General features: G+C 43.7%; 1 protein-coding gene across 1 annotated transcript in view; it reads right to left on the reverse strand.

Annotated features, from left to right (window-relative positions):
- Nucleotides 1-18271, reverse strand: part of LOC137306139 (nectin-2-like) — a 51632-nt gene extending 33361 nt beyond the window's left edge. Inside the window, exons 1-5 of the mRNA XM_067975197.1 lie at nucleotides 17007-18271; nucleotides 11753-12100; nucleotides 6068-6187; nucleotides 2408-2445; nucleotides 1874-1993 (exon numbers count right to left, since the gene is read on the reverse strand). Coding sequence (XP_067831298.1) covers nucleotides 1874-1993; nucleotides 2408-2445; nucleotides 6068-6187; nucleotides 11753-12100; nucleotides 17007-17073 — 693 coding nt within the window. The 5' untranslated portion in view covers nucleotides 17074-18271. The remainder of the gene's footprint in view (nucleotides 1-1873; nucleotides 1994-2407; nucleotides 2446-6067; nucleotides 6188-11752; nucleotides 12101-17006) is intronic.
- Between the last annotated feature and the right edge of the window lie 5332 nt (nucleotides 18272-23603).

Consider the following 23603-nt stretch of genomic DNA (forward strand, 5'->3'; position numbering starts at 1 on the left):
AAGGATAGAAGTTGCATTTGATGTTTTAGCGCTGATCATTAATTTAAAATAAAGATGCTAGATTCTGCTCGACTATCACTTAGTAAATTGACCAATTCGCAACATTTACTCCAATAGAAATGGTGATTACTTCAATATTTATCTGCACTATCGTATTTGTGCATTTATTTATTGGTGGAGTCTTATGTATTAACATTCATTGGTTTTCTCCAGCACTCAGATTTATTAATTATTAAGAGAAACTGTTCTCATTGGCGGAAGGGTCGAGAACCAGAGGACACAGACTTAAGGTGATTGGCAAAAGAACCAAAGGCGACATGAGGAAAAACTTTTTAACGCAGCGAGTGGTTATGATCAGGAATGCACTGCCTGAAAGGGTGGTGGAAGCAGATTCAATCGAGGCTTTCAAAAAGGAATTGGATAAATATTTGAAGGGAATAAGAATTGCAGGGAAAGAGCAGGGGAAGGGGACTAACCAGATTGCTCTTACAAAGAGCCAGCATGGGCTGGTTGGGCCAAATGGCCTGCTTTTGTGCTGTAACCATTCTATGATTCTAATCAATTGATATTCCCTTACAGAGGTAACTTTGTCCTTTCAGTTTCACAGCCCAGGCTAATTTCTGCACTTCCTGATAAGAAATAGGAGCAGGAGTAGGCCATTCGGCCCCTCGAGCCTTCTCCACCATTTAATAAGATCATAGCTGATCTTCGACCTCAACTCCACTTTCCCGCCCAATCCCTTGATTCCCTTAGAGCCCAAAAATCTATCCATCTCAGTCTTGAATATACTCAACGACTGCGGATAAGTTTATTTGCGAGGCTGGGGAGCAGGATAAAGGTTCATATTGCAGGACACACTCTGAGTTGAAAAGAGAACAACAGCAGACGAGAAAAAAAATCAGGAAGATAACATTTGGTAAATGCAATAGAAGAATGTGGAGGGTTTGGAGTTGTGACATAAGAGGTGACGGTGTGACTGGCCCGAAAATCCAAGAGGATATACAATGGATAGACGCATGTCAATGAGTTAATTGGCCCCACTGTTAGGTCTGAGAAGACAATAAAATGGGAATTAAATATTTTGTCCGCATTGAAACAGAACTGTGCAACAATAGATTATAACAATGTAATAACTGCTCTGCCATGAATGTGCTATAGCTTTTCCCTTTGAATATTTAAATAACAGTCAACATCACTGAGTTATTACGTTATTTGGAATTCATTCCATTAGACAAAGTTCAAAATACTCAATTGGCATTTTAAATGATGGCAAAAATATTTTACAACACTATATAACAATAATCAATTAGGTTCATTCATTATGGAAGAGATGCCTTTAAGGGGAAGCTGGATAAACACATGAGGGAGAAAGCAATAGAAGGATATGCTGATAGGGTGAGATGAAGTAGGGAGGGGGGAGGCTCGTGTGGAGCATAACCAGTTGGGCCGAATGGCCTGTTTCTGTGCTGTAAATCCTACGTAATTCTATGAATGTGTTCGTGTGCTCACATCTCTGGAACGCAGTTTCAAGTCCAGTCTGGAGATGCAGACTGAAAGCCCCTGTCTGCTGCTGTAAACGAGCAACGAATTCCCACAGACATTTGGTCGATGGGGCACAAAACTGCCAATAAACGATCACCATCATTCAGAGGGTTAATGTATTGATTGTGAGACTGGGTAAAAATCCAATGCCATTGCACTGAGCTTCAGTTTAGTGCGACGAAAAAACATTCCAACTTTAAATAGTAGTTCCATCTCTAAGTCCAAACTTTGTTGCAATGCAGGAAGACATTTAAATTTATCTTGAAAGTTAGAGTTCAGCTTTAGCGATGCATCACTGAGGAGGATATCAAGAAGACGCGGAATATATTTACTGATGTTTGACAACGCCGTACACAACTGCTTCTGAATCGATATTTTCTTCACTGGGACCGTTTCTCGTTGCTTTCTGACCGTCCAAATTCAGCGATGCGTACACAAGCTCACGATGACACTACCGAAACAAAACGTGTTTTATCATCGTTACTATTTTTCCTCCAGACGCTGTAAATCCATCTGCATGTCCAATCTGCTTTAATGACAGTATGAATATCCCGTTTGACAGGCGGGAGTTGTACCTAAAATAACTCTGCAAAAATAAAAGCAACTTAGCTGCTCCATTTGGGTCGCTGCAGGATAAGAACAGGATATAATGTAAAAGGAAACCTGGACGAGGCGACTTAAATTGGTCGTTGGCATTTATAAATTATGGCATTTGCATCATCAGAATCAAAACAAGACCAAGCACCATTTCCACAGAGTGACAGCAACAAACTCATTCACTATTTTAATCCTCCACTCACACACACAGGTAATAAACCCGGAATCACACCTCGCCGGGAGAACTGAAGATTTCACTGCAACTCACCTCATCCATTTCCAATCCGGAAGCGTCGCGTTCAGCAGCTAAACCACAAGAACAAGAACATGAAGAGTGGGGTCAGTGATGGTTAAATTCAGAGTGTCTGTAGTTTGGAATATAAATCGGCGCACAATTCCGACCTTCCATCTTTCTATCCAATCAACCTCCCATCTACCCATTCAATCATCCCTCTCTCCTTTCATCCGTCCACACCCCTCCGTTTATCAATTGTTTACAATCTTACCGCAGTGCTTGGTAATTTGGTAAAGGTGATATTTGAATAATTTTCCGAGGGTAGTTTATCTCTATCGATTTATCTATCTATCTATCGTCCGTGTATCGCTCTATCATCGATCTATCTCTATATCTCTATCTATCTATGGGACATCTCTCTATATTTTGTCTATCTATCTATTTTCTATATCATCAATCTATCGATCGTCTGTCTATCTACCTGTCTAAATATCTAACATCTATCGATCTATCTATTATCTATCGATCGATCTATCTATCTATCATCTATCTATCTATCTATTGATCTATCATCCATCTATCAATCCATCTATCTATTGATCGATCTATCATCTGTCTATCTCTTTATCTATCTATCCATCTATCTATCATCTATCGATCGATCAATCTATCATCTATCTATCTATCGATCGATCAATCTATCATCTATCTATTGATTGATCTATCATCTGTCTATCTCTTTATCTATCTATCCATCTATCTATCATCTATCGATCGATCAATCTATCATCTATCTATCTATCGATCGATCAATCTATCATCTATCTATCTATCGATCGATCAATCTATCATCTATCTATTGATCGATCTATCATCTGTCTATCTCTTTATCTATCTATCCATCTATCATCTATCAATCGATCAATCTATATATCATCTATCCATCTATCTATCTATCTATCGATCTATCATCTATCTATCTATCTATCTATCATCTATCTATCTATCGATCGATCTATCATCTATCTATCTATCGATCGATCTATCATCTATCTATCTATCTATCGATCATCTATCTCTCTATCTACCGATCTATCTATCTATCAATCAATCTATCATCTATCTATCTATCAATCGATTTATCTATCATCTATCTATATCAATCGATCTATCATCTATCTATCTATCGATCGATCTATCTATCATCTATCTATATCGATCGATCTATCATCTATCTATCGATCGATCTATCATCTATCTATATCGATCGATCTATCATCTATCTATATCAATCGATCGATCTATCATCTATCTATCGATCGATCTATCATCTATCTATCTCTATCTATCTATCCATCCATCTACCTGTCTCTCTATCTATCTATCTATCCATCCATCATCTATCTACTATCTACCTATCATCTACCTATCCATCATCTATCTATATATCTACCTATATCATCTATCTATCTATCTATTTTCTGTCTATCTATCTATCTTGTACATATATTTATATATATATAAAAAATCATTAGGAAAGGGTACCAGAGGACTGGCGGAAAGCTAATGTTACTCCTATATTTCAATAGGGAGATAGAACAAGTCCAGGGAACTGTAGACCAATTATCTTAACGTCAGTGGTAGGAAAGTGCTTTCTTAACCACTTTCTCAACCTGTCCTGCCACCTTCAACAACCTGTGTACATGTATCCCCAGGCCTTTCTGTTCCTGCACCCCCTTTAGAGTTGTACTCTTGTAGGATTTAAACCCCTGATTTCAGGATTATAATTTAATCCAATCCCAGGACTGATTGCCTCTCCTCGTTCTTCCTACCAAAATGTATCACTTCACACTTCTCAGTGTTAAATATCATCTGTCACGTGTCCGCCCATTCCACCAGCCTGTATGTATCCTCTTGAAGTCTATCACTATCCTCCTCACTGTTCACTACACTTCCAAGTTTTGTGTCATCTGCAAATTTTGAAATTGTGCCCTGTACACCCAAGTCCAAGTCATTAATATATAACAAGAAAAGCAGTGGTCCTAGCACCGACCCCTGGGGAACACCACTGTACACCTCCCTCCAGTCTGAAAAACAGCCGTTCACCATTACCCTCTGTTTCCTACTTCTTAGCCAATTCCGTATCCATGTTGCCAGGATCACACCAAATTGGGGGATACAGTTAAACAAAGGAAGAACACGTCAAATTGCAGAATGGGCCTGTAATTGGCAAGTAAATTTCAATATAGATAAGTGTGAGGTGGTGCATTCTGGTAGGAGGAATAAGGAGGCCACATACTGCTCGGATAATAAGAGTCTAAATGGAATACAGGAGCAATGGGATCAAAGGGTACAGTTACACAAATTAGTAAAGGGATCGATGCAGGTTAATAAGGCCATAAAAAAGGCAAACCAAGCACTGGGGTTCATTTCTAGAGGGATAGAATTGAAAAGCAGAGATGTTATGTTAGACCACACTTGGAGTATTGTGCACAGTTCTGGTCACCATGTTATAAAAACATTATAGAGGCATTGGAGAAGGTCCAAAAAAATTCACAAGGATAATACCAGAACTGAGAGAATAAACATATCAGGAAAGGCTGAACAGGCTGGATATCTTTTCTCTAGAAAAGACAAGGCTGAGGGGTGATCTGGTAGAGATCTTTAAGATTATGAAGGGGTTTGATAGGGTAGACATCGAGAAGATGTTTCCACTTGTGGGGGAGACCAAAACTAGGGGCCATAAACATAAGATAGTCACTAATAAATCCAATAGGGAATTCAGGAGAAACTTCTTTACCCAGAGAGTGGTGAGAATGTGGAACTCGCTCCCACAAGGAGTAGTTGAGGCAAATAGCACAGATGCATTTAAAGGGAAGCCACATAAGCACATGAGGGAGAAAGGAATAGAAGGGTATGCTGAAGTAGGGAGGGAGGAGTCTCGTGTGGAGCCTAAATGTCAGCATAGACCAGTTGGGCCGAATGGCCTGTTTCTATGCTGTAGACTCGGTGTAACTCGATGTAACTCGATATCTATCTATCTATTTATCTATTTATCTATGTATTTATCATCTATCTATCTATATATCTTTCTCTATCTATCTATCTATCTATCATCTATCTATCTATCATCTATCTATCTATCATTTATCTATCTAGCATCTATCTATCTAACTATTTGTCTGTCTGTCTATCTATCTATCTATCCACCTATCATCTATCTATATATCTAGCTATCTGTATATATATAAAATCTATCTATCTAATCTATCTATTTATCTTGAGCTTGCATGTGGCAGAAAGGTACTATCTCTGAAGAGCAATGTTATATCTAAACCACTGAGACACATATAACCAACCATTGTAGAAAATGCATTCGGTTTTGTCCTGTTTTACACCGCAATTGTCAAATCAAAGTTATTTTTCTAGTAGCATATGGTAGAGGCCATGTTTTGTATTTAAACATGTGTGACGAACTGGAATATTGTCATTATCCGGCAAACTAGGAAAGCAAAGTGTATTAATCGGGTTACTTGGCATATGAGATGTCTAATTTAGCAGTGAAAACTTTAAATGTTCTGCGATGTTAGTGTGCAATTCAGAGTATTATGCTTTTCAGCATCGTACAGGTGAGAGTCGCAATCATTGATGTAATCCGAGATCAGATTTCAGATTTCAAGCACGTCAAGCTACCTTCAACTCGTTCCTTCTTCCGTTTTACAAAGATTTCTGTTAGCAACATCAGTCCCAGCAGCAACACTATAAATATCACGGCAAGAATTATGAGTTGTCTATTCGTTCGTGGCATAATATCTGTGGGAAGAAACACATCTCTAACATCTGAATGGAAATCCATGGTGGGATAGGTCTAATATTATTGCTGATTCAATTATATATTACAATCATTATTTCTATTGTTATGTTGCATACCATGTAAAATATATGCATTGCACATTATAGATGTGTATTGCATCGAAGTATAGCTAAATATATTATATATGCCTATTATTTAGTCTATCTTTTATAAATCTTTTCAAAAACTCAGCTGTCGGACTGTAAATCTAAGCAAACTATATTCTGTCTTAGACTCCTCAAGCACATCAGCCCTTTCCGGGAATGTATAGAATCATTAGATTGGTGACGCCATTCGACCCATTGAGTCTGTGCAGGCTTCCTGCAAGAGCAATCCAGCGAGTCCCACTCTTTCCCCATAACCCTGTCAATTTTTCTCCTTCAGGTACCTATCGAATTCCTTTTTGAAAGCCATAATAGACCCTGCCTCCACCACTCCCTCGGGCAGTGCATTCCAGATCCTAACCACTCGCTGCGTCAAAAGGTTTTCCCTCATGTCGCCTTCGGTTCCTTTGCCAATCGCCTTAAACCTGTGTCCTCTGGTTCGTGACCCTTCCGCCAATGGGAACAGTTTTTCTTTACCTGCTCTGTCTAGACCCTTCATGATTTTGAACACCTCTATCAAATCTCCTCTCAACCTTCTCTGCTCTGAGGAGGACAATCCCAGCTTTTCCAGTCTATCCACGAAACTGAAGTCCCTCATCCCTGGAAACATTCTAGTAAATCTCTTCTGCACCCTTTCTAAGGCCTTCAGATCCTTCCCAAAGTGTGGTGCCCAGAATTGGACACAATACTCCAATTGTGGCCGAACCAGTGTTTTATAAAGGTTCAACATAACATCCTCATCATCTTACTACCCGTTTACTGTTTATATGCCTATAGAAGACTTTTGTATTCCCTTTCATGTTTGCTGCCAGTCTATTCTCATACTCTCTCTTTTTCCCTCTTATTTCCTTTTTCACTTCCCCTCTGAACTTTCTATATTCAGCCTGGTTCTCACTTGTATTAACAACCTGACATCTGTCATACGCCCCCTTTTTCTGCTTCATCTTGCTCTCTATGTCTTTCATCATCCAGGGAGCTCTGGCTTTAGTTGCCCTACCTTTCCCCCTCGTGAGAATGTATCTAGACTGTACCCGAACCATCTCCTCTTTTAAAGGCCGGCCATTGTTCAATTGCAGTTTTGCCTGCCAATCATTGAATCCAATTTACTCGGGCCAGAACCATTCTCAACCCACTGAAATTGGCCCTCCTCCAATTGAATATTTTTAGTCTAGATTGCTCTGTGTCCTTTTCCATAACTAATCTAAACCTTATGATACTATGATCTCTGTTCCCTAAATGTTCCCCCACTGACACTTGCTCCACTTGACCCACCTCATTCCCCAGAACCAGATCCAGCAATGCCTCCTTCCTCATTGGGCCGGAAACGTACTGATCAAGAAAGTTCTCCTGAACACACTTCAGAAATTCCTCCCCCTCTTTGCCATTTACACTATTACTATCTCAGTCTATATTGGTTGAGGTCCGCCATTATCACAACTCTATGGTTCTTGCACCTCTCTGTAATTTCCCTGCAAATTTGCTCCTCTATCTCCTTCCCACTAGATGGTGGTCTATAGAATACACCCAGTAGTGTAATGGCACCTCTGTTGTTTCTTAACTCTATCCAAATAGATTCTGTCCTTGACCCCTCCAGGACACCCTCCCTCTCCAGCACTGTAATATTCTCCTTAATCAATACTGCCACCCCCCTCTCCCTTCCTTTCTTTCCTTTCCTGACACCTGTATCCCAGAATATTTAGTACCCAATCCTGCCCATTTTTTAGCCAGGTCTCCGTTATCGCCACTACATCATATTCCCATGTGGCTATTTGCGCCTGCAGCTCACCAACCTTATTTACCCCACTTCATGCATTTACACACATGCGCTGTAAACCTATCTGAGACTTTCTTGTATTCTCCCTTAGTTTGACCCCACTTAAGACTGTACTGTTTCTTACTTTAGTCTCTCTCCCAATCCTTTGTACAGCTTGTTTCTCCTTTCTAATGCTGCATCCTGGCGCCCATCCCCCTGCCAAGTTAGTTCAAACCCTCCCCCACAGCACTAGTGAACCTACCCGCAAGGACATTGGCCCCAGCTCTGTTGAGGTGCAACCCGTCCGGCTTGTACAGGTCCCACCTCCCCCAATGCCCCAGGAATCTAAAGCCTGGGGCATTACTGTAACAGCAACTTTGATCAATACTGCCACAACTTCCTTCTTTTCCTTCCCTTTATCTCCTAAATACATTAACTGCGTTCTATATATTCACTACTTTGTAAAGAACAAGCATTTTCGATATCAAATTGGCTCCCGTCTTATTAACCTCCTCAGGATATGACCGAATTCTACACGACTGGTGCAAATTGTAACTAAATCAACCACCTGGATCATTTCTCCTGCCAATATTCACTCAATTAAGGTACCGATCTGAGAATATTTCATTATAGTTTAGGGCCCTTTAACTATATTTTTTTTGTTTTCATAAACTTAGATACATTCATGTGTTTGAGGGTTCCCCCTTTCATCTCTTTTTCTCTCCTAAAGGTATTAACCTACACTGCTCTCCCTGTAGGTACTTTGCATGTGCCCCGAGGATATCACTGCGCCAGCCTCACCCAGCATCCACACCACCCACATGCAACTTTCAGCATGGGTCACCGTGCACTGACTAGAAGGGAAAGGCATTTCCCTTCCATCCCAGAGATGCTGAAGTCAATTAGAGCTGACCAGATGAAACCAACTTACTTTACCACTGAAGACTAATCTCACCAAGAATCTTTTGGCGCAGGTCCAAACCTCTCCAATCCGGTTCTGCTCCTCCCACCGCACTGACACGGCCCTTATTAAAGTCACAAATGTCATTCTACCTGGTGCCTCCTCATCCTTCTCGACCTGTCTGCAGCATCTGACACGGTCGAGCACACCATCCTCCTCCAATGCCTCTCCTCCGTCGTCCAGCTGGGAGGGACTGCCCTCGCCTGGTTCCATTCTTATCTCTCCAGTCGTAGCCGGAGAATCACCTGCGATGGCTTCTCCTCCCGCTCCCGCACTGTTACCTCTGGAGTCCCCCAAGGATCTATCCTTGACCCCCCTCCTATTTCTCATCTACATGCTGCCCCTCGGCGACATCATCTGAAAACACAATGTCAGGTTCCACATGGACGCTGATGACGTCCAGCTCTACCTCACCACCACCTCTCTCCACCGCCCCTGACATCCAGTATTGGATGAGCAAACATTTCCTCCAACTAAATATTGGGAAGACCGAAGGAATGGTTTTGATTTCTGACACAAAATCCATTCCCAAGCCACCAATTCTATTCTCCCCCCTGGCCACTGTCTGAGGCTGAACCAAACTGTTTGCAACCTCGGCATCCTATTTGACCCTGAGCTGAGCTTTTGACCCCAGATCTGCTCCATCACCAAGACCGCCTACTTCCACCTCCATATCATTGCCCGTCTCCGCCCCTGCCTCAGCCCATCTGCTGCTGAATCCCTCATCTAGGCTTTGATTACCTCCGTACTCGACTGGCCAATGTTCTCCCGACTGGCCTCCCATCTTCCACCCTCCATAAACTTCAGCTCATCCAAAACTCTGCCCCCCCACCCCCCCCCCCGTATCCTAACTCGCACCAAGTCCCGTTCACCCCTCCACCCCCTGTGCTCTCTGACCTACATTGGCTCCCGGTCCACCAATGCCTCAAATTGAAATTCTCATCCTTGTTTTGAAATTCCTCCATCACCTTTCCCCTCCCTATCTCCGTAACCTCCTCCGGCCCTGCAACCCTCGGCGATCTCTGTGTTCCTCCAGCTCTGGCCTCTTGTGCATCAACCATTTCCCTCGCCCCTCCATTGGCGGCCATGCCATCAGCTGACTAGGCGCTAAGTTCCTTCCCTAAACGTCTGCGCCTCTCTCTCCTCCTTTAAGACGGAGCTTAAAACCTACTACTGTGGCCAAGCTTTGGTCTAATATCTCCTTTTGTGGCTCGGTATCAAATTTTGTCTGCTAACGCTCCTGTGAACTGCCATGGGACGTTTTCCTATGTTAAAGGCGCTATATAAATGCAAGTTATTGTTGTCATTGAAGTGTGCCAATATTTTGTCTTGCTGTTGTCGTGATGTTGGCTTTTAGCTTTTGTTTGTTAAGTATGATTCTTAAAGTTGTATTATCTTACAATAGTGAGATGTGATTCTAAGGTTACAACCATCTGCTTACTGAGAAAAGTTGACAATTGTAAACAATTTTACAACACCAAGTTATAGTCCAGCAATTTTATTTTAAATTCACAAGCTTTCGGAGGCTACCTCCTTCCTCAGGTGAACGATGTGGAAATGAAGTCCTCGAAATGAAGTCGCATTTATAATTCACAGAACAATGCTGGTGATAACAGACAGTTTTTTCAACTGCCCGTTGCCAAGGCAATCAGTGTGCAGACAGACAGGTGTTACCTGCCAGGTCTCAGAATATACAAATCACCAAAAAAAACAACAAACAAAAAAAAACAGAGATAGAGAGGTAGAAACATAGAAAAGACAGTAACTGACCCGTTATATTAAAAACAGATAACATTTGTTCGCTGGTGGGGTAACGTGTAGCGTGACATGAACCCAAGATCCCGGTTGAGGCCGTCCTCATGGGTGCGGAACTTGGCTATCAATTTCTGCTCGACGATTTTGCGTTGTCGTGTCGGGGAACACTTCAGCAGTCAAGGACATTCAGCCACCGACCTTCGGGTAAGCGTACTCCAAGGCGGCCTTCGAGACACACGACAACGCAAAATCGTCGAGCAGAAATTGATAGCCAAGTTCCGCACCCATGAGGACGGCCTCAACCGGGATCTTGGGTTCATGTCACGCTACACGTTACCCCACCAGCGAACAAATGTTATCTGTTTTTAATATAACGGGTCAGTTACTGTCTTTTCTATGTTTCTACCTCTCTATCTCTGTTTTTTTTTGTTTGTTGTTTTTTTTGGTGATTTGTATATTCTGAGACCTGGCAGGTAACACCTGTCTGTCTGCACACTGATTGCCTTGGCAACGGGCAGTTGAAAAAACTGTCTGTTATCACCAGCATTGTTCTGTGAATTATAAATGCGACTTCATTTCGAGGACTTCATTTCCACATCGTTCACCTGAGGAAGGAGGTAGCCTCCGAAAGCTTGTGAATTTAAAATAAAATTGCTGGACTATAACTTGGTGTTGTAAAATTGTTTACAATTGTCAACCCCAGTCCATCACCGGCATCTCCACATCATGAGAAAAGTTGAGTAAGGGTAAGAAATGGTTACTAAGTGGCAAGCTGTTGTTGTTGTTGTTTTGATATAACTACACTCGGCCATTACAACTTCCGTGGAGCCAAGCACCTCAACACTGTGTCAGCAAGCTCCCCTTTTCCTGCTCTGACACAGATAGCACGACCGTACAAAACATTAACACCTTTCTGCAATGTACGTGGTGCGTGGCAGAGTTTTCTGCGTACCTAAAATTTCCAAGGCCGTTTCACGTGAAATGGTTCCCTTGGGAAACGTTGACCAGCGACACACATAGATGCCTGTGTCGTTCCTGCTTGCATTGGTTATCACGAGTGTGGCGTCGTTTACAGTAGGGTGCTTGAAAGATATTCGACTGGAGTTGGGCTCTGCCGGGTAATGAGTTCCGTGTGCGGGGCTGTACACAGCCAAGTTTAGTGTCGCACCAGACTTCTTCCACGTGACGTCAACGACTACCAGGTCTGTCAGCGAAGTGGTCAACTGACATGGAAGTATTACCTTTTGTTCCTCATAGCCGGTTACAGATTCCAACATGTATATTGTCACTCCACTGTCAGCTGGAAAGAAAAAGGATACAGGTTCAGTCAAAAGCAAATCTTCCACTGTTATTGTTTCTCCTCTCTTTCAGTCTTTGGTCTGAATATTTGCACTCTGGCATTGATACCAATAGTTTGGGCTGGTCATCAAGGCAAGGCTGCATTTATAACACGGGGTCTGGTACCGAGCTGACTCCCTATCACAATGAGACCAGGAGATACCAAACCACCTCCAAGAAGACATGGAATTTACAGCACAGAAACAGGCCATTCGGCCCAACTGGTCCGTGCCAGTGTTTATGCTCCACACGAGCCTCCTCCCTCCCTACTTCATCTCACCCTATCAGCCTATCCTTCTATCCCTTTCTCCCTCATGTGTTTATCCAGCTTTCCCTTAAATCCATCTACACTATTCACCTCAACTACTCCTTGTGGGAGCGAGTTCCACATTCTCACCGCTCTCTGGGCAAAGAAGTTTCTCCTGAATTCCCGATTGGATTTATTAGTGACTATCTTATATTTTTGGCCCCTAGTTCTTGTCTCCCCCACAAGTGGAAACATCTTCTCTATGTCTACCCTATCAAACCCTTTCATAATCTTAAAGACCTCTATCAGGTCACCTCTCAGCCTTCTCTTTTCCAGAGAAAAGAGCCCCATCCTGTTCACCAGGATATTGCACCAGCTGTGATATGACACCAACCTCGTCTGTAGCCCGTTTAAAAAGTCCACTTGCGTTCTTTTCAAACTGGAATTTGTTTTTAAGATGGAATTAGGCGCTGCCGTCTCGTAATTCAACAGATTAATGGTGGTGGGAACGCAGGCACCCAAACACTGCTCTCTCTCTCTCTCATCTTAAAAAATTCATTCTGCCACGTTCTGCACAGACACAGATCCGAGACCATTGGCTAGGGTATAACGCCAGCCTCCAAAAAGATTTGCCCGCTGCTATGCATTAAAGTGTAACATTTACAATCAATTAAAGTACTGCCCTGGCCGCTCTGGACCAGGAGTAGCAGATGGAAAGTTGGAATTGTTTGGGAATGACCCTTGTCACTTGTTTCAATGTCCTGCTCTGGAATGCGCTGCCTGAAAGGGAGGTGGAAGCAGATACTAGAGCAGCCGTCAAAAAGGGAATTAGATATATACTTGAAAAGGGAGGGAGGGGGGAATGCGTGACTGTGGGGAAAAAGCAGGGGGAATGGGACTAATTGGACAGCTCTTTCAAAGAGCCGGCACGGGCACGATGGGACGAATGGACTCCTCCCCGTGCTTTATGATCGTACTAAATAAATTCCGACTGAATAGAATGGAAAATAAAGCCTCCTAGTGTGCAGAGGAACAATTAGAGGCACTAAAGTCACACCTAGCACAAAGGAAGATGGTAGTGGTTGTTGGAGGCCAATCATCTCAGCCCCAGGACATTGCTGCCAGAGTTCCTCAGGGCAGTGTCCTAGGCCCAACCATCTTCAGCTGCTTCATCAATGACCTTCCCTCCATCATAAGGTCAGAAATGGGGATGTTCGCTGATGACTGCACAGTGTTCAGTTCCATTTGCAACCCCTCAAATAATGAAGCAGTCCGAGCCCGCATGCAGTAAGACCTGGACAACATCCAGGCTTGGGCTGATAAGTGGCAAGTAACATTCGCGCCAGATAAGTGCCAGGCAATGACCATCTCCAACAAGCGAGAATCTAACCACCTCCCCTTGACATTCAACGGCATTACCATCGCCGAATCCCCCACCATCAACATCCTGGGGGTCACCATTGACCAGAAACCTAACTGGACCAGCCATATAAATACTGTGGCTACGAGAGCAGGTCAGAGTCTGGGTATTCTGCGGCGAGTGACTCACCTCCTGACTCCCCAAAGCCTTTCCACCATCTACAAGGCACAAGTCAGGAGTGTGATGGAATACTCTCCACTTGCTTGGATGAGTGCAGCTCCAACAACATTCAAGAAGCTCGACACCATCCAAGATAAAGCAGCCCGCTTGATTGGCACCCCACCCACCACCCTAAACATTCACTCCCTTCACCACCGGTGCACTGTGGCTGCAGTGTGTACCATCCACAGGATGCACTGCAGCAACTCGCCAAGGCTTCTTCGACAGCACCTCCCAAACCCACGACCTCTACCACCTAGAAGGACAAGAGCAGCAGGCACATGGGAACAACACCACCTGCACGTTCCCCTCCAAGTCACACACCATCCCGACTTCGAAATATATCGGCCGTTCCTTCATCGTCGCTGGGTCAAAATCCTGGAACTCCCTTCCTAACAGCACTGTGGGAGAACCGTCACCACACGGACTGCAGCGGTTCAAGAAGGCGGCTCACCACCACCTTCTCAAGGGCAATTAGGGATGGGCAATAAATGCCGGCCTTGCCAGCGACGCCCACATCCCATGAACGAATAAAAAAAAACTAAAGTCTACAAGACTTTGCAGAGAATGCACGATTTTCCTCTCCGGATTGTTGCCGACTGCTGCCTTTTTTTTTTCTGGTGATTTGGTGCCTATGATACAGCGTCCATCAGGTGAACTCAACGCCGGAGAAACTGCTGCATTTGTGGATCTCAGGAACATAGGAACAGGAGTAGGCCATTCAGCCCCTCGTGCCTGCTCCGCCATTTGATAAGATCATGGCTGATCTGTGATCTAACTCCATATACCTGCCTTTGGCCCATATCCTTTAATACCTTTGGTTGACAAAAAGCTATCTATCTCAGATTTAAATTTAGCAATTGAGCTAGTATCAATTGCCGTTTGCGGAAGAGAGTTCCAAACTTCTACTGCCCTTTGTGTGTAGAAATGTTTTCTAATCTCGCTCCTGAAAGGTCTGGCTCTAATTTTTAGACTGTGCCCCCTACTCCTAGAATCCCCAACCAGCGGAAATAGTTTCTCTCTATCCACCCTATCTGTTCCCCTTAATATCTTATAAACTTCGATCAGATCACCCCTTAACCTTCGAAACTCTAGAGAATACAACCCCAATTTGTGTAATCTCTCCTCGTAACTTAACCCTTGAAGTCCGGGTATCATTCTAGTAAACCTACGCTGCACTCCCTCCAAGGCCAATATGTCCTTCCGAAGGTGCGGTGCCCAGAATCTTGGTTTGGTAGCTGAAAACAACTAACTAAAAATGGCATTTGCCCAGCCAGAGACAAAAATGCCTGCGCCATTTCCAACCACATGGGACAGTTTCAGACTCAAATTGCACTACTTGCTGATGGGTATCAGAAATTGGTTCGATTGCCATTTGATGGCAATTTCTGCCACCGTGCAGTTGCTAAATGAAGCTGGCAGGCAAGTTCTGACCCTAACGTGTCGAGCGACAGTGCAGGCGACCAAAGGTGCCAATTGGGAATTAGAAGGCGCGAACTTTAAGAGGGGTGCAGAAGTTAAGTTGCTGGACTCGTAATCCAGAGACCTCGAGTTTAATTCCCACCAGGGGCTGTTTGAGAATTTGAATTCAGTCACAAAGGGGAAAAAAAATCAGAAATAAAAAGCTGGTATCACCAAAAGTGAGAAGGAAACTGTCGAATTGTCCATTTATGTCCTTTAGGGAAGCCTATAGGTGACTCCAGTCGCACGCCAAAGTGGTAGTCCCTCAACTTTCGTTTAAAGTGTATCAATAGAATTGGCCCATACCAGGAACGCCCAAATCCCGGGAATGAATGAAACTTTAGCATTATTTCCTTGAAGTGGTTATTGCATGAATTATTTCTGTCTGGTTACATTGCACGCTGCTGTGCGATATTCCATCCACAAGCTCGCTGCATAACAGATTTTCCAATCAATGGAGGCAGCACCTACAAATAGCTGGCGAGTTAGAGACCAGGCTTTGGGACTGACAGAAAGCAAACCAGCGAGCATATGGAGAATACAGTTTACTGCAGCTACATTTAAAAAGAATACAAATTCATTAATAGTCCAGAGGCGAAAAGAACTTCGGTGAGTGAGAGGTGAAAAAGGCGATTGGCAAAAGAACCAAAGGTGACATGAGGAATTTGTGTTTACACAGCGAGTGGTTGGGATCTGGACTGCACTGCCCGAGGGGGGTGGTGGAGGCAGATTCAATCAAAAAGGGAACTGGATAAGTCCTTGAAAGGCAAAAATTTGCAAGGCTACCGTGGGAGTGGGTCTAGCTGGATTGCTCTTGCATGGAGCCGGCGCGGACTGGATGGGCCGAATGGCCTCCTTCCGTGCTGCATCCTTTGTATGATTCTATAAAGGTTGAATTTTATTTGTGACTACAACCACAGGCAGAGAGTTCAGAGAGGCTGACAGCCAAGTACTGAGCCGAACGAAGTGACCTGTTAATATCTGTCAATCAGCAGTGCAGGCGAATGATCGAACGTAACAAATGAGGATTAGATCTAATACTTCATAATAATCAAACTCCACCCAATAATCAATGGGAGTGAGTTAGAGAGCAATCTTGTCACTGATATAAAGCGAGCGAAACGTCAGTACAAACTCAGAGAGAATATTTTGTTACTTTAAATATTTAATGGATAGATGGAGATAGAGAGAAAGAAAGATAGATAGATAGATAGATAGAGAGAGAGAGAGATAGAGAGAAAGAAAGATAGAGAGAGAGATAGAGAGATAGATCGAGATAGATAGATATAGATAGAGAGAGATCGAGAGAGAGAGAGATCGAGAGATATATATATAGATAGATAGAGATCGAGATAGATAGAGAGACAGAGAGATAGATAAATAGAGATAGATAGAGAGAGAGGGATAGATAGATATAGATAGAGCGAGAGACAGAGAGACAGATAGATAGATAGAGAGAGAGAGATACAGATAGATAAATAGATAGATAGAGAGAGATAGATAGAGGGATAGATGGAGAGAGAGATAGAGAGAGAGAGAGAGAGATAATTTTGATTTTTAAAGGACTAATTTAACACATACCGTAAGCCCCAGTGCTGATAACAAGCCACAGGCTGGAGAGTGAAAACAGTTCAATCACTGAGTCCATGTTCCAGTTAAAAGGAACCAAATGGCGGAAATGTTATTTCCTCCTTAATTTAATGAGATTGTCGATTACTGTTATTTTTTTTGGTGCAGCTAAACCGTGCTCTGATCAAGCGATCGGGTTCTCTCAACTCGCAGCCACACACACAGCGAAACAAAAATGGATCAGTCCCTGGGAATCTCTTCGACCCGGGAGGTGGAGGCTGAAGCGGGTCACACTCTGCAACTTGGCTCAAACCGGAACCGTGGGGAATGGGTGAAACTTCACCGGGCTGCAATCCAGCTATCGCGAGAGATAGTGGAGGGATATGTACATGTATGTACATGTATGTGTGTCTGTGTGTACGTATGTATGTGTCTGACTGTGTGTACATGTGTATGTATGTGTCTGTCTGTGTATATATGTGTGTGTGTGTGTATTTGTGTGTGTATGTGTGTATGTATGTATATGTATATATGTGTGTGTGTGTGTATATGTATGTGTGTATCTGTCTGTGTATGTGTGTATCTGTGTGTGTGTGTATGTGTGTATGTATGTCTGTGTGTGTATCTATCTGTGTATGTATGTGTGTGTATATGTATATGTGTGTATCTGTATGTGTGTGTGTATATGTATATGTGTGTATCTGTATGTGTGTGTGTGTATCTGTGTGTGTGTATGTATGTCTGTGTGTGTGTATCTATCTGTGTATGTGTGTGTGTATATGTATATGTGTGTGTATATGTATATGTGTATGCGTGTGTGTATATGTATATGTGTGTGTATATGTATATGTGTGAGTGTAACTATCTCTCTACCACTCTCTGTATTAATTAACAATCTATCTGTATTCTAGGTGTTCAAATCCAGCTATTGCGGATTTTTTCTCGAAGAACTGCCTGCCGAACAAACAGCGATTACTCACAGCATTATGTTCCTTTCGGCCCAAACTGAGTCATAAGTCAAAGGCTGAAAGTAAAATGCGTAAAATGATTCACACTCAAGGCAAGTACGGCGATTGATTGTGGGGATCTTGCATGGTCGCTACGTGCTGCTGTCATTGTTCCGTTTGTCATTCTGTGCCCGGTTGACTTTCGACGTTGGTAGTTCTGTGCCGATGTAGTCAGCCTGCCTGCCGATATATATACTGTACTGCTCTCAGCCAGAATCCGAGATAGATAGAAACTAATTAACATCATGAGAATGCATTCATTAACTGTCAAATGTTCCTGAGGGGAAATGAAACTGATGAAAATAATGTGATAGTGACTGAGTGGCTGAAAATGTTACTTCCTTTTGTGTGATCACATAGATGTAAGTTCCCGTTTTCATCAAACCACTCTGGATTCGAAATGACTTGTTTTTAATTTCAATATATACTTTGTTTTCATAAATGTTAAGGATACACACATTTCATTTAAAAATACACAATTCCAAGCAAAGCACTTCAAAGCGATACAGTGCAGATTGTACACACTATGATCTCATGATTAAAATTTTAAAACACGGTTCATGTCTTCTAATACATTCTGTACAGTACAAGGTGGGGTGGTCTTTCCCCAGAGAGCCTTTGCGTAGGTCGCACCTGGCCTCAGTGCTCCTGGACCTTGGAGTCTGCCAGTCGGCAGGTTTCGGACGGGCCAAAGGGCCTCCTTCACCGAGTTGGTGGTCTTCCGGTCGCAGGTGATGTCTGTCTCGGTGTGCGTCCCGGGGGCATAGCCCGTAGAGCTCGGCGTCCTGTGTTACCCAACTGTCCGGGATGAACTGGGACAGATACCAACCCGTCTCTCGCCACACCCTCTGCGCAAAGGGGCAGTCCATCGGGAGGTGGACGACAGTCTCCTCCCCTCCGCAGCCTCGGGGGCACCTCGCGGTGGCCGCTGTGCGTGTTGGAAGGACCGCACTGGGAGGGCCCTTATCACCACCATCCAGGCCTGATGGTCAGTTCTGACGACGAGACGTTCCGCCAAATGGCATCGACCGTAAAACTGGCAAATGGCTCTCTGCGTAACTGGAATGAAATTCAATATTTGAGTCACTGTGAAATGTAGACGAGGCTCAAAATCAGATTTTAACTCACCTGCGGGTTGCAGTCCATTTATGAATCAATCTCACAAGCCCGAAGGAGATTTGTTATCGTGTCAGACGTAGTTCTGCTGTTCTTTTTGATGGACTCTTGCGTTCTTTCAAAAGAAAGAGATCAGTAAGCATTCCCCTCCCTCCTTTTGGTGTCAGAGAGTTAGGTATTTATCTGACGGTGGGGGAGAAATGAATAAACTGAAATAAATTGAATGGTCATGTCCAGTTAATCTTTGAACGATTGATGTTAATTGATAATCCATGAGACCTTGAATTTATCAGGCACTGCAGTGATTGTGTTGGAAATGTCAATCTCCAATTGATTCTGCAAACACTCTCAACACAAGCCTGTTCATTTTGAAACTGCTGGTAAATACTTTAGTACAGAGAATTTATTTTAACATTATTAAATCCAGGAACGATACTGGAAGACCCTCTGAATGGAGGGTTCACATTAACAAAACCAAACTCCCTTCACTACGCCATTACACTATTCATAGAACTACATTAAACCTATAGATTTCTGTCCTGCCCTGAGATGTGAGCATTAACCAGACTGCAACCATTATTTGTCCAGTGGACAATGTAATAACTCATCTTTCATGTTGGGGTGAGGCATTTTATAAATGTACAGTTCGTCATGCACATTAATTATCAGACAGAGGAATATCACTTATCATCTATCTGCTAATATCATTAACAGGAATATCTGTCCATTAAACTCTATTTGGTAAGGACATCAGGTATGAATGAGAGATCAATTTCGCAGACCCCATCATTCTTACATTGACACCAAGGATTTCCCTTTTCCGGGAAATAAAGTGAGTTTAACGCAAAGAAAAATGAACCTAGTTCTCCAAAGTGAAAGAGTTAAAAGGGTAGAGAGGCGAATTCAAAGCATTTGATTGATTTTAACTGTCAAGGTTTCTCACAGGGTCTGGATTAGCTCTGCTGTCCATTCTGGTCAACAGTAATTTTGAAGAACGTAAGAAATAGGAGCAGGAGTAGGCCATTCGGCCCCTCGAGCCTGCTCCGCCATTCAATCAGATCATGGCTGATCTTCGACCTCAACTCCACTTTCCCGTCCAATCCCCATACCCCTTGATTCCCCTAGAGTCCAAAAATCTATCCATCTCAGCCTTGAATATACTCAACGACTGAGCATCCACAGCCCTCTGGCGTAGAGAATTCCAAAGATTTACAACCCACTGAGTGAAGAAATTCCCCTTCATCTCAGTCCTAAATGGCCGACCCCTTATCCTGAGACTATGCCTCCTAGTTCTAGACTCTCCAGCCAGGGGGAAACATCCTCTCAGCATCTACCCTGTCAAGCCCCCTCAGAATCTTATATGTTTCAATGAGATCACCTCTCATTCTTCTAAACTCCAGAGAGTATAGGCCCATTCTACTCAATCTCTCCTCATAGAACAACCCTCTCACCCCAGGATGGAAAGAAAGAGATCAGTAAATATTTCACTCACTGCTTTTGGTGTCAGAGAGTGAAATATATACCTGATGATGGAAGAGAGATGAATAAACTGAAGTAAAGTGAGTATGAATGGGATTTGACAATTAATTTTTGAACAAGCTAATCCACGCGGCACAGAATATGTCAGTCACTGCATTGGTTGTGTTGAAATATAGATTTCTGATTGATTCTCTGCAGACAATGTCAACACCAATCTGTTCTTTCCACAGATTAAGATTTTGGTTATGGTAAACCTTTTAATTACTCACATTTTTAGTCTTTAATATTTACTTACATTTCTGTATCAATAGATGAACCTGTGTATCCCCAGCTTTGTGTACCTATACCCCTCGATCCAGGTATCTGTACCCCAAGATATGTATATCAGAGAAGGTTCAGAGAAGGTTCACTAGGTTGATTCCAGGTATGGAAGGGTTGTCTTATGAGAAATGATTGAACAGGTTGGGTCTATACTCATTGGAGTTTAGAAGAATGAGAGGAGATCTTATTGAAGTCAATGGGAATCAGGGGGAAAACTCTCCAGTGGCTGGAGTCATACCTAGCACAAAGGAAGATGGTAGTGGTTGTTGGAGGCCAATCATCTCAGCCCCAGGACATTGCTGCAGGAGTTCCTCAGGGCAGTGTCCGATGCCCAACCATCTTCAGCTCCTTCATCAATGACCTTCCCTCCATCATAAGGTCAGATGTGGGGATGTTCGCTGATGATTGCACAGCAGTTCCATTTGCAACGCCTCAAATAATGAAGCAGTCCGAGCCCGCATGTTGCAAGACCTGGACAACATTCAGGCTTGGGCTCATAAGTGGCAATAACATTCGCACCAGACAAGTGCCAGGCAATGACCATCTCCAAACAGAGAGAGTCTAACCACCTCCCCTTGACATTCAACGGCATTACCATCGCCGAATCCCCCACCATCAACATCCTGGGGGTCACCATTGACCAGAAACTTAACTGGACCAGCCATATAAATACCGTGGCTACAAGAGCAGGTCAGAGGCTGGGTATTCTGTGGCGAGTGACTCACCTCCTGACTCCCCAAAGCCTTTCCACCATCTACAAGGCACAAGTCAGGAGTGTGATGGAATACTCTCCACTTGCCTGGATGAGTGCAGCTCCAACAACACTTAAGAAGCTCGACACCATCCAGGACAAAGCAGCCCGCTTGATTGGCGCCCAATCCACCACCCTAAACATTCACTCCCTTCACCACCGGCGCACAGTGGCTGCAGTGTGTACCATCCATAGGATGCACTGCAGCAACTCGCCAAGGCTTCTTCGACAGCACCTCCCAAACCCACAACCTCTACCACCTAGAAGGACAAGGGCAGCAGGCACATGGGAACAACACCACCTGCACGTTCCCCTCCAAGTCACACACCATCCCGACTTGAAAATATATCGCCATTCCTTCATCGTCGCTGGGTCAAAATCTTGGAACTCCCTTCCTAACAGCACTGTGGGAGAACCTTCACTACACGGACTGCAGCGGTTCAAGGAGGCGTCTCACCACCACCTTCTCAAGGGGCAATTAGGGATGGGCAATAAATGCTGGCCTCGCCAGCAACGCCCACATTCTGAGGGGACTCGATAGGGTAGATGCTGAGAGGATGTTACCCCTCATGGGGGAATCTAAAACTAGGGGGCATAGTCCCAGAATAAGGGGTCGCCCATTTAAGACAGAAATTAGGAGGAATTTTTTCTCCCAGAGGGTCGTGAACCTTTGGAATTCTTTACCCCAAAAAGCTGTGGAGGCCGAGTCATTGAATACATTCAAGGCTGAGTTAGACAAATTTTTGATCAGCGAGGGAGTCAAAGGATATGGGGAAAGGGCGGGAAAGTGGAGTTGAGGTAAAAATCAGATCAGCCACGATCTCATTGAATGGCGGAGCAGGCTCGAGGGGCCGAATGGCCTACTCCTGCTCCTATCTCTTATGGTCTTATATCTGTACACCCAGGTTTGCGTATCTCCACCCCCAGATCCGTATATCTTTTCCCCCAGATCACTGTATCTGCCCCCAGATCTCTGTACCAATCTCTGGTTCTCTATATCTCCAGCCCCAGATCTCTTGCACCCTCCACTCCATTGAGAAACAGGTTATATTTCTGTTTTGGTCTTTTCCTACGGAATTAACTACTTCACATTAATCTATAATGAACTCCATCGGTCACCTACTTCATTGTGTTTCAGTTGAACAAATTAATGTCGAACAAGAAAGTACATTTATAGTTCTTCCCTGATTTTCAGAAGACGCATCCTTTCTGGAGCCCATACAGACGTAATTGGTTTTTTTTCCAAAAAATATACTTTCGTCATAAAATTTGCAACAATACATACAATACAGTTACACATCGTATATAATTACAGTTCATGACACTCTAGGGTGCTTCATCGCATCACAATCAATACAGATGATTGGATACAGGTACATTACAGGTTCATTACATTTCATTACATCAATTTGAATTTGACATTCTGCCCGAGGGGGTTTTTCCCTGATTGCAGCCCCTCGGTATACAATGGCGGGAAGGCTCTAAACGGTTGCCTTTCCCCACAGAGCCTTTGCGGCGGCCGCACCCGTCCTCAGTGCGTCGCTGAGCACGTAGTCCTGGACCTTGGAATGTGCCAGTCTGCAACACTCGGTCGAGGACAGCTCCTTGCACTGGAAGATCAGAAAATTTCGTGCAGACCAAAGGGCGTCTTTCACCGAGTTGATGGTCTTCCAGCAGCAGTTGATGTCCGTCTCGGTGTGCGTCCCCGGGAACAGCCCGTAGAGCACAGAGTTACGGAACTGCTCGGGACGAACCTGGACAGATACCACTGCATCTCTCTCCGGACCTTCTTTGCAAAGGCACATTCCAGAAGGAGATGGGTGACGGTCTCATCTCCACCATAGCCTCCTCGGGGACAGCGCGCGGTGGCGCTGAGAGTCCAAGAGTGCATGCAGGATCTGATGGGAAGGGCCCTTCTCACCACCAGCCAAGCTA

Source organism: Heptranchias perlo, chromosome 42 (genome assembly GCF_035084215.1).
Source record: "Heptranchias perlo isolate sHepPer1 chromosome 42, sHepPer1.hap1, whole genome shotgun sequence".
Lineage (NCBI taxonomy): Eukaryota > Metazoa > Chordata > Chondrichthyes > Hexanchiformes > Hexanchidae > Heptranchias > Heptranchias perlo.